At 43.1% G+C, this 16,086-nt stretch overlaps 2 protein-coding genes across 2 annotated transcripts in view; both read right to left on the bottom strand.

The window, feature by feature from the left end:
* Window positions 1–16,086, bottom strand: part of LOC131885561 (RNA binding protein fox-1 homolog 2-like) — a 98,587-nt gene that overhangs the window by 78,375 nt on the left and 4,126 nt on the right. The window lies entirely within an intron of this gene.
* Window positions 1,102–3,265, bottom strand: LOC131885639 (pyruvate dehydrogenase E1 component subunit beta, mitochondrial-like). Its single transcript, XM_059233752.1, has 4 exons — window positions 2,942–3,265; window positions 2,020–2,379; window positions 1,621–1,936; window positions 1,102–1,543 (listed from the first exon to the last, which is right to left on the bottom strand). The coding sequence occupies exons 1-4, from the start codon at window positions 3,158–3,160 to the stop codon at window positions 1,344–1,346; spliced, it is 1,095 nt and encodes a 364-aa protein (XP_059089735.1). The 5' UTR covers window positions 3,161–3,265; the 3' UTR covers window positions 1,102–1,343.

The following is a 16,086-nucleotide window of genomic DNA, read 5'->3' as shown; positions in this document are numbered from 1 at the left end:
TTCCGTCGTGCATTAAACGAAACGCATGCTTCATTTTAGAACAAGTTTCGAGTCAAGAAATACGTAGCGAAGCCACCAAAACTCGTCCAACTGTCACGCTGACAGATTTGGAATTGTTTTTTAATTCCAAGAAAGACTAAGAATTTCTGCATGGGAGGATAGCTTCCTCCACCGGAAGAAGGGGATAGTCGAGAAAAGTTTTGTTTCCAACTTCCTTAGATCCTTCCACCACCATCGCCACCTCCCGTGCCTCCTCCGCCTCCTTATTCTCTTTCCCTCTCTTACTCTTTCGCCGTTTTGGCTTCCCTTTTCCAGCTTCCTAACGTGGCTAACTTTCAGGCTCTTGGGTTTCGTTTGACTAAATGGTGCATTCTCCTTGTCATCGCTGATGAACACTGATCTGTTTATCAGAAGTTGGAAAAAATACTAGCGCCAGGGCTTTTCCCTTGCTCTCAGTCATAGATTTGATACGGAATAACAGCCGTCTAAAATCAATCAGTCCATGTTATAAAATCTTCAGTTGTCAGGGAAAGTTGCCTTTTTTCAAGCAAGACCGCAAATCCCCTCATACCATGAATAGTGGACACCCTGTGAAATCTATAAGCCAAGAGAACGGATAGTTCCGTTTTGATGAAAATTTTGTTCCAGGAAGGCTTGACTAATCTTGATCCTTTTGAGTTCCGAATGAGAGGAATGGATTTGAAAACTTCTCTAGTAACAGGAAGAAGCCCAATCGATTGAGTAGGGACCGATCGAGGCGAGTTGCGAATCCTCTCTCTCCTTTGCATTTGCAATTTCCATTCATTTTCGGAATATCTTTCTCCCGCGGAGATAAGAGCTCTTAAGAAAACTCATCGAGGAAAAAAAATCTCCGTTCAAGGGATTTGGCTCCGCCATGTGATTGAAATCATTCCGAGATTCAAAAGAAAAAAAGCAGTCATTTGCAAGAAGTATTTCGGCAACGGAGTGAGAGAAGCCAAAGCCCTCTTAACATACCTGAAAACGAATCAAATCGATTTGTAACTCGACCATCAGTCTGTATAGTGCCTACACCAACACGCTTGTGAACCCTAAACAAAAAGACATCTCACTCATGAAATATAAAGTTGGAGATTTTAATAACATCTGTTTGACCATCCGCGAGAGTTGTAACAATTAGCGGGTTTTTTGAGGTCACACTTTCTATATTCAGTTTATGGTTGTTGTGTCACCACAGAAACATGCTTTATTAAGCACGTCACGGGCGATTGGTTGGTTGGTTATTGAGGTTGCCACGAGATAAATCACCAGTGCATTGTCGAGTATGCCAAGGAGGAAGCAAGTGAGGATCTCAAGTCACGACTTCATCGGTTAAGGAGCTTCTTCACAGCCCTCACCACCACCTCGATTTGAGGTGTGGCATTGTACTCACAACTCTTGGCATAAGGCATGGGTACATCCGCCCCCGAGCAACGAACAGCCGGTGCATCAAGGTAATGGAATGCGGGTCCCTCCATGACTTGAGACAGGACTTCAGCGCCCACCCCATGTTGGGGCCAACCTCCTAAAATGATGGATGGAAACAGAGCAATAAAAAAATCTGGGGAACTTCAACCCAACGCATGGGTGGGTTCTGCTGACCTTCAACGCTGAGAAGATGGTTGGTCTTCTTGATGCTGTCGTTGACTGTATCAATATCGAGTGGCCGGATGGAGCGCAAGTTGACTACCTCAGCACTGATTCCTTCTTTGGCTAAAGCTTCGGCCGCACCCATGGCAAAGTGCACTCCAATCGAATGAGCCACTAAAGTAATATCCTTGCCCTCTTTCTGGATCTTGGCCTTGCCAATGGGCGAGACGAAATCCTTTTCCATGACCTTGTCGTTCACATCAAAGGACGTGCCGTACAGGAGTTCATTCTCCAAGAACACAATCGGATCTGGATCCCGAATGGCGGCCTAAATATGACCAATATACTTTGTTATCAGAACCAGAAAAACCAAGGCACAACTCAACTGACACGTGGATAGCCATCACACACCTTGAGAAGACCTTTACAATCTTCGGAATCGTACGGACTGATAACCTTCAACCCCGGACAGTTGGCATACCATGCGGCGAAGCATTGAGAATGTTGGGCAGCCACGCCCATGGCAGCGCCATTGGGTCCGCGGAACACAATGGGCACATTGACTTTGCCACCCGACATGTAGAAGGTTTTGGCGGCAGAATTGATGACTTGATCAATGGCTTGCATGGAGAAGTTGAAGGTCATGAACTCGACCACGGGTCGGAGACCGTGAAAGGCCGCACCCACGGCCAAACCCGTGAACCCAGCTTCTGTGATGGGCGTGTCATAAATCCTGGAGTCTGAGTATTTCTTCCACAAACCACGAGACACCTACAGGTAATCATCGGTTGCTAGGTTAATCTCTATTCTCTCAATACAAACTAAGCGAAAAAATAATCCGTCGTGGGCGGGTTGAGGAACAGGTGACGTAACTTTACTTTTAAATCTTGTTCTCTGAGTATTTCTTCCACAAACCACGAGACACCTACAGGTAATCATCGGTTGCTAGGTTAAACTCTATTCTCTCACTACAAACTAATTGAAAAAATAATCCGTCGTGGGCGGGTTGAGGAACAGGTGACGTAACTTTACTTTTAAATCTTGTTCTCCTGGTATTCATAACCACCCACTAAAACCAAATTTTGAATAACGAATGTTGGCTTAATTTGACTACATTAGGCCATTACATTCACCATCAGTAGGCCACGAGGAAAGAAAAGTAAGGGATTACGACTATGATCGTCATGAATGAAGCAATGCCGATCGACCATTTTCCCAGAAATGGATTTTCGTGGTTAATTCCATTGATCAAATATGCTTTGCGGTCCCAAAAGAAATCGCCTCCGAATAGTCCGCCACCCCCCTCGAGTTGTAGCTCCCCTGACTCAATCACCTTGTAAGCTCCATCGTATTGAGCCACTTCTTCTCCCATGAGGAAAACGCGCTCATCCCGTTCCAGCTCCTCATCCAGAGCCGCATTCAAGGCGTCTCTCACGGTCAAGGCCGCAGTCTGCGGGCTGGAAATGCTGAGATGACGGGCGTTCGACCCCTGGGCCCAGTTTGAGCGGGCCACACTCCGGAACACACTCCACTTCATCAAACCGTGAGCCATTTTCCACTGGGATGTCTGGACGTGGCTCGAGGAATTCCAAGACCTCCACAAAAAGATGAACGCAAAGCAGGTGATGATAGACTGGCCGATCCTCGACCTTAGATTAGGTCAGAGCCTTGGATTTCCCGCTAATTAGTGATGATGAACCTCATTTTGAAGCAACAAACACCTCGCATAGGAAAATTGTACTGATTGGCAGACAAAGAGAAGACTTTTTTGGGCAGTTTCCCACTACAAGTCAAGCCAAGGCAATGAATCCAGGTAGGGCAACTGGCTAGTATTGAACCAAAATGGCGTTCCTGAAGAGCAGAGAAGTGGGTCAGCTGATGCAAATAACAATGTCGATCGGCTGGCTTAGTGCTCACATGACGCGTGAGGTAGCGCCACCTGTCAAGCCCGAAATGTTACCCAACTTAGAGGTCGCCTCAAACGTAGCGGGAAATGGAGATGAAGGGAGATGGGCGGTTCAATTTTTTCGTATTCATTCGCAGCAGCAAAAGATGAAATCCAACATGGAGTTCAATCCACAGCAAAAATCACAGGATATCATGTCTAGAACATTCCCGCAACATTTATCGACGCAACATGATTGATCTTGAATGATATGAGGACCCGCCTCTGAATTTGTATGTTCCACTTGGTTGTTGATGGCTTGGTAGGAGTTCTGTTCGGCTTGATCAAAGATCAGACCCGTTTTGATAGGAACACTGGGCACAAGATAAATCTGGGGGCGTTTGAGCTCCATTTGACCACATAGAGAGCCTGGCAAAACAATGCCCAAGAGGTGTTCTTTGGAATGTGACAAGAACTCATGTATTGATCGGGAGAAAGTCAAGTCTCAATGACAGCTAAAAACGTGCTTTCGGCCTTCTGACGTGTCTCTCTTCCACGTGAAATTCGATATTGTGCCAAAAAGATGGTTGAGTGTCAACTTGAGCTGAACCATCCGTAACCAACGATGCCTAAGGGACCGAAAATCGGAATGGGGATCCTAATAAGGGCCCTTCATCATCATGATATCGCACTTCGCTCATGATATCGCCCTTCATCTGAGCACTTGGGCTAAGGTCGGGATGGATGCCTCAAAGTCGAGGTTGAAACCAGAGTGGTTATACTGACTCCAAAGGATCTTGTCCAAGCTTAAAATGAGTTATACATTTATCAGGAACAGGAGACTGAGCCTTAGAGTTGGATCAATATGCATCAAAGTGGGAAAAGCTCTGACATCTGACACTCGGGACGAGTTCTCTGTTGCATGTGCCTTACTCCATCCATGGTTTCCCTTTAGCTCGAGGCTTCAATCCCATTTCGAATCTCAGCATCGGTTAGAACCGCGAGCATCATCATCATCATCATCATCTTTGCCGTCAGCGGCATCATAATTTAAAGCAATTTCATGTTTGTTCCGTTCAAATCAAACGCTCGGCCTGTCAGGAATTTTGTCAGCATCACGGGCTTCTTCTTTTCTCGAATCAAGAACCACGCTAAAAGTGGACTGGCAGGCAGGTTTTCGCCTTTTGACTATATCTAAAGTACAGAACACACAAAAAACTGCACAAGGGAAATAGGTTACCTGGTCCCCAGTACATTTCTGCAATATCTTTAAAAGTTTCCTTTGAAGATCTGGGAGGGTACTCGAAACCATGATCTATCTTACTTTAAGAAACTGTGTTAAGCACTACGCCACATCTCCACCCTTAAGTTTTTACATTGTATGTTCAATAAAAATCCGGGAAACAAGAGTGCAAGACTTTTCTGTCATACTGTATTACTATTCTTACTTTCCGTCCTATTACTATTCTTACTTTCCGTCCTATTACTATTCTTAATTTCCGTCATATAACTATTCTTACTTTCCGTCCATTCTTGAAGAGGTTATCGCTCAGCTTCAATTCTTATGTTGTGAGAACTAGCAAATGGGAGCGAGCCAAGATCCTTGCGATCTTCCTTGATGAAGTGAAATTTGTCCGATATGTTTGTCGAAACAGGGTAATTTCCCAGACGACTGAATTGTTGAAACGTCAGCCTGAGCAAGGACCAGCCAAGAGTTATGGAAAGTTGGTTTGATTCTTTTTTTGCATTACTGCTATGGGGGATATCAGGCTACCATTGACCATGTTCAATGAAAGTGAAGACGGTATCGTAGATTGAATGAGCCGAAGCTTCATACACTTTCAATCGCACTGTGAAATGCGCCGAGACACGTACGCACATAAGAGGCCAAGTTCCATACTAACAACGCACCCCGTATTCTAAGAAAACGCCAAGAGAAATCTCCAACCAAAAGAGCGGGTATCAAATATGTAAGTGTTATCCGTAGAACCAGCGTCTGTTTCCTAGCGATCAATATGAAAAACCACTCGATGAGACTAGAACTGATCTCCTTTGATGACAGTCCGAGCCCCTCCATTTTGTGTCTCTTGATGCTGTCATCCCCAAAACCTATGGACGATGTCTTGCATCTGCCTGAAATACCCTCTCCGATCTCCCAATGAATCCGGTTCAACACAGCTTCTCAAAAGTACAGTATTGACCAGGTGTGTCTATAGCTCACTTGGTAAAGACAATACTCGCTGGCTTTGGAAACAGGTAGTTCAAGCACAAGATAAAGATACTATTTGAATGCAACGAACAACTGACCTACAATCACCAGTAGCACCCAAACTCATGGCAAAATAAGAAGTGCGATACGTCAACCATTGAGCAACAACTTGCAAGGTCGGACCAGAAATATTGACCCTTCCAGTTGCTCTGAGAACTGCATTATTAGTCTTGTTCAATCAAGGAATCAATGTGAAGGAGAAAAGGAGTTGAAGGCAATATGGTAACAATAAAATTTGGTGTTTAGCTTTAGCATAAGGATGTGACAGCTCGTCATTTGGGTCAGGAGGCTTGGAATGCATCACCGGCATGGCGTGGCTGTCACGGATCTGTGATCCTATCTGAATTGCCATGAGGACGAATTTAATGATTGCTGATTCTGAATGAATCTCCAACCCAGCAGACCAAGAGGAGGGGAGAAAGACGAAGACGAAAGAAAAAGAGAAACTTCAAACTTGACTCGAATCTCTTCAGTCTTCATGATCCACAGGGTTTTCTTATTCACTCACTCTGTGTAGTACAGTACTTGTATCGTGTACCTACCTATTGTACAAACAGCACATATAGTGTACTGAACGTGTGTGCATGTGTGTATGTCTCTCTTTTCCGTTCGTTCTTGAAAGTGCTGATCAAAAAATGTGTCATTTCCTCTCTTTCTGGTGGTGCAATAAAATTGAAATCATTCCCTGTCATGATGGAAAACAGAGATCAATTTGAACAGTTCATTGGGACTCATTAACAGCTTCAATCATAGTTTTTTTACGACCGTTGTAGAGGGCCATTTTCTTTCTGGCTTCCTCGCTCGAGATTAAACAGGAATCAAGACTTCCAAGTCGTCAGGAACTGCTCATTATTAGCCGCACTCCATCTATCCGATTGTGTGTATTTGTGTGCGTGTGTGTGTGTTGGTGGGTATGTAGAAATTGGCAGTGTGGAACTTGGGGGAGGTTCTTTGTTTGAAATTGGGGCATCATAAACCATTTCGGATCGTCCTTTCGTGACTTTCGCTTTGTCCGACGAGGACTCTTTGAGGATGCCTCCAAATTTCAGAAACCCGTCGCTGACATCCTTCATTCTTAGCACCACACATAATCTGGAGCAATTATTTTCTCATTCATTTGATTTATGGAAATGATCAGGACTTAATGGTCCAGCTAGCACCATGTTTGTTCAAGTCGAATAATCACCTCCAATTCTGGGCTCTCAGTTCGCAGTTTGTAGTTCCCAGTTCTCACAGCTAAGGATGCATGTCATAACTCAAATCAGAGAGGGAACTAAAAATATTCTTCTCACAGTGTAGACCTCCATCAGAATTGAACTAAGATTATTCATGGTTGTATTCAGTAGTGCTAACCACATTGTGCAATGAATTGCGTCTGCTGAAGTTTTTCCCCCGGATTTTTTTACTCAGCCTTTGAAAAAAAATCTACGGCACCAGATGAGAGTCGTACAATTTTATGCGGTGATAAAGATAGTGATCTATGAAATGAGCCTTTTAAACAGTCACATTTGTCGTCGTGGGCTCCAAAATCATCTCTTTAATTCCACGCTAAATCACAATTCTGACTAATATTTTTTCATACCACACAAAGCGACGGAAATTGCTCACTTTTTTGCGCAAGGACCGGAACCAAGGAGAGCTCTTTTTTGAGTCACCGACAAACATGCGATAATAGCCATGATTGGTCCCCGACAATAGCCAAATAGGATCCCTCCCAAACATTGCATGAGCGAACAAAACGACTTACCTAAAATAGAGGAAGAAATTGGTCAATTCGAAATTTACCCGTGGATAATGTCGTTTCCGACTTTCAACATTCATTAGAATCTGTCATATGGTCAATAACCTCTGCCAAGATAAGACGGGCAGGGCTGGTTGGGTGGTATGCCAAGCTTTCAATTAAAATGCAATATAAATCACTCCATGGGTGTTTAAGGGCGTGGCTAGCGATCAAGAGTCTCCAACCGATCTCTGGCCAAATCCACAAATGAAATTGTTTGTCTACATCTACATTTGATCTCACCAAGACTTCCCTTCATTCCAGTTGACAAACCATTTGCTGGACTTGACCCAATTATAAACAGGGTGACGTTGCTATGATTTGACAGTGTTGTTGGTCCATTTTGTGTGATCACGGTCATTCCAATTGGAAGTAATGAAGGTATTCCCTAAAATAGGATCCCCAAATTGGCCAATTCCTTTCCAACAAAAGAGGTGTGTCCGAAATATTCACCCATTTCCGACTCGATCCATTGAGTAATGTAAATTCCTTAGGCTAAACATAGTAGCTGTTCATAATTAGGAATTTTGGAATAATTATAATACATTTTTGGACTTGCTCTTATGCTGCAGATTAAAGAAGCTTAACCCTCGAAAATAATGTAGTTGGCTTGAGTTTGGCGTCTAAAAGAGGTCGCTCATCAAGTCGACTTAATGCCGTCCATCGCTCATGTACTCCAGTGTGGTACACTTCAGTGTACACTCTACATCATTAAAGAAGATCCCTGGATGATCAAGTGTCTGGAATGGCGTTGGAGTCTCCCAATGATTGCCCGAGATCCTTTGCGAGTTAAATGAGCCATGCCAAAAACCTCAATCAGGATCACCGAACCTTGCGCTTTGTTTGGCTTTGATCTCGAAAACGAGTACGAATACAAAGATCGCTTTCAAGTCACGATTTCTCGTATGACCTAAAAATTAGCCTCCGATCATCCCCGTCTCTTTTTTCCTCAAATCGAATGAACGAGTTTGTTTATTCACCAAGAACGAAAAGGCACTTCGAAGTAATGTCTTAACTCAAGGACGAGACTCTATTTAGGAAGATATTTGCCATTCATGATTTCGACGTGGACACAGCATAATAACGCTTACCTAACCCTGACATGAGTAATGGTCGTCTATAGTTTTATCGATAGTAAACTCGCTCCATGATCTGGTCATATTTCAGCACCTGAGCATGGTTGCAATCCGATGAGAGGGAGTTTTACGGCCAACAAAAGTTTAGTTCAGAGTGAAGGGGTAGCTGTGTGCGGAGACTTCAATTCCACACCAAATTCAAAATCTCCGCCCTTCAGCGGTATTGAAGGCCCTCCCATTGCGCAATTCTCTTCCCCGCCGAACCAGTCTCGGTCGCAGACATGAGGTATGCCCAATTCGCTTCCTCCGAATCAATGGTTCGTAATTTGCCATTTCTTCGCTAACGGCCTTAACGTTTGGAAAACGCTACTACGGCATTTCTCTATTGATATGGGTAGAACGAACGTTGTACATCACTATGGAGTACTCCTAAAATGGCTCCATTTTCGCTTTTCTTTAGAGGTCAGTTGGGAAAGAGACTAGTGAAGACAACGATCTATTTCCTTCGGGAGTTGTTCATTGGTTCTCTCAGTCTAGCTCTCTCTGCCATTGGCATGTCCAAACGCCATTGAGCAAAGTTGGTTGTTTTTTCAGCTCCTGAATTGGACTTTGAACAAGAACTCGGCCAAGAAGACGTGGGCGGAGGACCTGATCTGTAGAGCCACCTTTTCTTCCATCCAGCAACCAATCAGCCAACTACGTAGTACAGTGAACATACAACTTCGGCGTTTTTACAATCTAAGCCCAGGTTTTATAGTCCCAATTAAAGGATCACCACCATCTTTTGTTTGCGGCATGATTCGTCCGAGGTCTGCGGGCCTAACTCTTTGGTCTTGTTATGGAACCAACGATTTTTCACGCGATTCTCTTCAGGGTGCCTTTTGCGTTCGAACCAATCGATTACGAGATGTACACCACCATTCATATCTGGTTTCACATTCACGGACCATTTCGAGCAAAAAAGTTTTGTCAGAGGTCTATATTTCAAAGCCAGATTGAGCTGGGGCAAAAGGAATGTTTCATACTTTTAACCCACTTACAGATATTGGTTACAGAGTTGATATATTTATATATACGCACTTGCTTCAAATCCAGGACATCCATCCTCAAAGCTGTCACCATATGGCGGCGCTCGTACTCCTTTGCAGGTCCCTCGCGCCAAAACCAGTTCAGTCCAAAGCGTGACGAGGAGTGACAAAGCAAAAAGAAGTCGCAACACAGCGGACTTGGAAGTCTCAGAGGCAGAGAGAGAGAGAGAAAGAAAGAATGAAAGAAAGAAAGAGAGAAGTGAGGAGTGAGGACAAAAAGAATTTCAACTTTCGGAAGACAATCGGGTCCAGTTTGGATGAATGTTGACGTATCGGTTAGAACATCTGTCTTTGATTTGCTTTTCTCATATTTCTTCCTTTTACGACGACCTCCATTGCATGATCGCATTTTGTTCTCACTCGCCACGTTCACAGCCTGAGGTCAATCCAGCCAAAATGGTCTTCATGATATTGAGGGGGAGATCGAGGTTCTAGGGCCCTAGGCAGCCGTCAAGACTCAATTGAATTATGAACTTGATTCTCTCGTGCGTGCACACTCTAATAACACATTCATGGGGCTTTTATGGCGGTAAAAAAAACCAAGACTAATCCGAAATTGGAAAAATGTTGGGATGGATTGCATTCCCAAATCTTGAGAGAGAAGGAAAAGTCTCCAAATGTTTTCAAAGCCATCACTCCAACCAACTTCCACATGGATTGATGTCAAAATTCAGAAGACGCTCTTTCTTCAACAAGTTGGGAAGGTGATCGTCAATTCTCGCATCTCACAGGTCGACTGAGTTATGTAGGTATGTATGTACACTATGTACAGTGTGTACGGCCTCAAGTCAGCAAGTAATATACTGTGCCCATTCTACACCCCAATCTTCCCGACTTGAGCCAACCAGACTCAAAGTTCGAGACATGTCTAGATGGGAGGGCTCAAAAGTTTGCACGTAGTTACGATATTTCAAAAATGAATTGCCTCGTCCACAAAAATCGAGCACTTAGCTATTCCAACAGAAGTGCTTACCAGTCGACGACGCGGTGATTTTCGAAGAGCCGAACTTTCTTAATTTCATTGTTCTTGTCGTGTCTTCATTGGCATTTCCAATGCCAATCTTTGATCTCGTGGCTTGAAGCAAATCAATTTTATCGCTGTATCATGCCAACTAAGCAAAGCCAAGACTTTCCTCTGTCGGAGCAAGGAGCAAACAAATGCCAGCTAGCCAGATTTATTCAATACCATCCACTTGGAGAACGATGAGAGTGCTCTCAAAATTTCTATTACTAAACATTTGGATGATGCTTCCAAAGACGAGTCCGAGCCATGCAAAGTAAGACTGAAGACCACACTTACGTACCTACGTACACTCTCTTTCTTTTGGACTATACTGTGCGTAGGGTACGTGTGTACCTACAGGAATAGACCAACGGAATGATGGATTTCTCTATGTTCAAGGAATGTCTGACGAATAAGAAAGAAACCCTCACGAGGAGTCCGACAACCCATTCAAATTGAACAGACACTAATCAGGGTTCGAGTCAAGATAGTTTTTCCCCGCTCGCCAGAGTTGAGTCTCAGTCTTGTTGAAGAACGGTGAGTACTATTGACGGAACTAATTCTTTGAAAAAGTCCAGGGAATTTGAACGACCAACAAAAAAGGGCCTCCTCCATTATGAACAAAAGTGTTCATATCATCATATCGTCGTCATCCTCATCATCCTCGTCTTTTTCGTTTTCAAAACGTGTTTCTTGTTGGTCTTCGTGGAAAGCAAACATCCCACTGTTTGGGAAGGAAAACCCAAGTCGTAGGTTCATACTGTGTGCATATTAGATTGAAGCCAGGGGAAATTGAATACTTGTGACAGAAGGTAATTAATATTCGGAGATAACATCTGGAAATTGATACCTTTCTCTCTCTCATCAATAATGGATACTCCGATGGCAATAAGAGCGTTGGATGTTGTTGTAGTGCCTGCCTCCTCGCATTATTTCAATCTCCAGTAGACTGGCACTCCCCTCATTTCCAAGAGATTCAATCGCAAAGCCTATCAGTTAAGAGAGGACATTGTTGGATGGCATTTAATCACTGTTTTCATTGAACAAGGAGTCATTGTGCATCGTTGGAAAATAAACTGGGTTACATGGGTTTCCAGCTCGGTATTATCCCCACTCATTTTGAGATTGGTTTGCTCGATCACAACAGAAACCAGGATCCCGGAACCACCAACCTCAGTCGAGCCCTTAACAAATTAGGATGGTTCTCATGTCCTTGAAAAGCATCATAAAACAGGGTCAGTTAATGTCAAGATTCACGCCCTTTTTTGACGGCTGTGTCCTCAATTAACAGACTCGAATGAGGAATTAGAATACACTTGATGTACTTGTACTTGTATGTAATGTACTTGAATATTAGTAAGAACGGTCCAACCCAAATACGAGCAAATAGGGAAAGATAGGGATCCTTAAAGAGAAACGAAAAGGGAAAGCCGACCGATCAACATTGTAGGTATATCCTTCGCATGAAACTGTTCAACTGGAAAAGGCAAAACAAATCTTCTACGATTAACTTAAAAGTCATTGCAAATTTTGCAAGACAGTACTCTTCAATACGGTGCATCTGGAGTGGCTTCAACTGAAAGGGTGTGTCAGGCATTTTTGCCGGCGGTTATCGGATTTAAAAGAAAAAGGCATCCTCTGAGAACTGTTCAAATGAGAGAAACAGGGTCATGATGACAGGTTCGCAAATTCTGTCACTAAAAGCCCTTCACTGTGGCGTGTATTTCTGGGCCCTATAATGATCAGCACGTAAAAATTAAGTCAAGAATGCGTCTCCTCGTCGTGATATTGAAGACATTTTCGTTCGCTAATTGCCAACACGTTCGAACTCAATTGGCAAGGCAATTTACCATTCAACTCGTATTGACAGTTGGCCGGTAGAGTCAAAGTGGCAAAAATGAGCCAAGGAGTTGGCCGTCCTTCATGGGTTCATTGGGAATCATCATTGAGTGATGCTGAAGGTTATCCTAAAGGTGGGATCCTTCAGAGAACATATTTGCAAATCATGCTCAATGACTTGAATCAACTTAAGGGGGAAAACATCGTTAGGATCTCGGTGATCGGTTGTCAGTTGAATGCAAATGCATTTTTGCAATTTTACAAATTCGAGGGAATGGGCTGGCCCCAAGGCAAAATACATATTAGAGACTTGTGAAGGGTGTGTGGGTCTTCAAACGCCTGTGTCAACATCTAGTACAATATTTTGTTTTGCCCCTGTGATGGCTCTTTTCATATTGCAATACAATACTTTAGAGCACACTGGAAGCCTCAATTTCCATTCACGATAATTTCCTCCAACCAGCCAAGACTTAATCCGTGAGTCCAAAGTGAAACATGTGTGTTCACGGATGGTACCCTAATGAACTTTTTGAGGAGATTTAATGAGGATACAAGGACGAAGAAGCAATTTACTCCCATTTTCGTTGGCTCGGGATCGCGAGAATTGCTTCTTTGTCGTTATGATTTAGCAATGTCTATCTAATGTACTCTGGAAGGAACTGGAAGACTGTTACAAATGTCAGCTGTGGAAAATCCCTCACAACCTTTGAATTGAATTTATGAGCTACCAAACGGCCAAAGTCGAATTTTTTATTGCAGTCGAGAGAAACGACCTTTATCTCTCTCTAATTCAATCAATCGAAATTGCTCAGGGTTTATTGAATGAGCTAAACAAGCATAAGTAATGTTATGAATTGGACCATCATAAGTCCAAATTTGACAAAGAATAGTGTTGCTTGAAATCAAGATAATGATCATTAATCAACTACTCAAAACTCTCTAAAGCCCTGTGAAGTCTTGGCCCCCAAGAGCAATCAACCTTCACATCTGCAAGAGTAAGCATGCCCGTCTTGGGAAACTCTACTACCGGACATTATCAAATTAGCACCTCAGAATTTTCGGTGTGGTTTTCTCATTCATGTGAGTGAGTCCAATTACCGCTAGTTTAGGGAGACTCTCATTGAGGTTGAAAAGTTCTAGAGAAAAACGCTACCCAAAAACCTACAAACACATTTGAGGCGTTTTATTAATGATGCCTTTTGTTTAGGGTGTTAATTACTAACGGAGCTTCTTTGCTTGAGGGCGGTTAAGCAAATTGTCCCCGGTAGCCAACGCTACCACAAAGCACAACCTGCTACACCCTATGGTTAACGTACAAGAACTTTCTGGTTTATTTTGGTACTCCTCGGTTCACGACAGACAATGCTCGCATATAATTGGATTGCTAAAAATGAATGGTTGGAGCAGTTTTAACTTTAAACTTGTTTTGAACTTGAGAAGCAGTGAGAAGCAAATAGAAATTGGAATGGAAGGACGTGCTCACCAAAACGTTATTGTATCTTCACACTACTCATGACGTCGTTGTTCATTTCTATCAAGAGCGAAGAAAAACCGTTCATGGACTCTCAACTCGACAAAGAGCCTATCAGTTTTTGCTGGCGTGTTATATTTATAACCCTATCTTACGAATTGCTTGTAGTCCTCTGAGGGTGAAAAAGACATGGACTCCTCAACAATAGCTACTATTGTTACGTTATTTCCTGGAGCCTATCCTCAGTACTGATGCCATTTGGAGGTTCCCAGAGATCTTGAGAAACAAAATTCTATGTCATCCAAGTGAAGAGAATGTTCCATGGTACCATCCAGAGTAAGCCTAATCTCGTTCAAGCGCAATTGAGGAATCTGAAAGTGATTGCAGTAATGACAGGAGGGATCTTGTAACGAGACTCATCTTTGCATGTTGAGAAGTCCATGAGTAGTTGAAGAAATGGTACGAAACAAGCCAGAAACACGACTTGCTGCTCATTGCAATGAAACCAAGCAGGAAGGCTGAGGTCACACAAGGTCATTGTTGGATGAAGAAGCTCAAAAAAGATGTGATAAGCGGGATTGGCTTGCAAGGGGAGACAGATACACAGAAGAGTAATTTTGCTCGTACCTTCTCTTTTTTCAGGGGACACTGAGTGAAATAACGTCCCATTGTTTGATAAGACACTAACTATTGTACGCGAAGAGCGCATTTGAAAAATTTGTATGTATGAGTACAGTGTCAGTTGGTTCATGGAACAAAAAATGCCTCCTCATGCTACTTTGGGCAGTCAAGAGTACCAAAACATGAGTGACAAAAGTGGGACATAAATAGTGATTTGTCAAGACAACCCATAATCTGGTACACGTATGCACTTGGAGTCTCCATGTTTCTCTCAGGAAGTTGTACGAGACCTCCGTGATTAGGCCAACTCCATCTCCGTGATCATAAACTTGTTATGGTTTTTAGACGTCTAGACGAGCACCTTTCTTGTTTAATTCACTCTAAAAAGGCTCCTCAATCGACAGCTTTGAAAGTCGATCGGTGGGCGGTCTCTCGTACTCGTTCAGAATTGACAGAACTTCCTGAGTCGATACTCCCGAAAAAACACCATGATATCCCCATTTCATTTCTCTTGTACGAGTAGTAGTCGGTTTGAAAACGAACCTACTGAGCAAGTGCATAGCTCCAAAGAACGTATGCGACTCCTCTCACGAATGTTTCTTCTCCATGCCGTAAGTTCCAATGGATTCCACCGAGTAGATCGATCCATCACTTCAGTCCAGTAGTGGTGGTAATCCACGAGAAACTATGACAAATCCGAAGCAATTGTAGGCAATCCAAGAACACGGCAATTACGCGATACTCGAGTCGAGACTAACATACACAATAACGACACTGCAATACATTGCAATGGAGAGGATGGAAGGGGGATCAAGCACTTAGCTTGCGATTATCACACTGACGGTATTCTTCACATGCCTCTAGCATTGCTATGTTTTTTTACCATGCCAACACTACAGGACATCTTGATTTGGAAAAGAAATGGGTAGTAACAATAAAAAGCCACGGGTAAATGTGTATCTTGAACAAGTTGATTTTTAAAGACTTGAATTCAAATTCCTTATTTTTTTTGCGACAGTGTTTGCGATTTGGCGGTAGCTAACAAGTAGTAAGGAATCATTCGTCAACTTTCTTCTACAAGAGTTCTGCCTACCTTTCTGATGGCCAATTTCTGGGAAAATGAACAAGATCTTTCCCGTGCTACAAAATATAAGCTGGGCAATTTTTCCTGAGACTTTAATTGACTTCTCTTGGAAGATCGAGGGTCGAACAAGAAACAAGGCCAATTAACGTACTTTTGACTCTCTTATTTCTTCTTGAGGCTCGGTATTTAAAGTATGCTAAGGTGCTAAACGGCAAATGATGTTGAGAAACTTTGTGGCTTCTTAGGTAGCCTCCACGGCAGGGTGGGCAATTTTGAGAATTAGCGTGACTTTTGGACACCAAGTGGACAAAAGTGGACAAAAGTGGACAAAAGTGGACAAAAGTGGACAAAAATGGACAAAA

Source organism: Tigriopus californicus, chromosome 1 (genome assembly GCF_007210705.1).
Source record: "Tigriopus californicus strain San Diego chromosome 1, Tcal_SD_v2.1, whole genome shotgun sequence".
NCBI classification, from domain to species: Eukaryota; Metazoa; Arthropoda; class Copepoda; order Harpacticoida; family Harpacticidae; genus Tigriopus; species Tigriopus californicus.
Note: the sequence above shows the minus strand (reverse complement) of the source record. Positions and strands in the feature narration are given on the sequence as shown.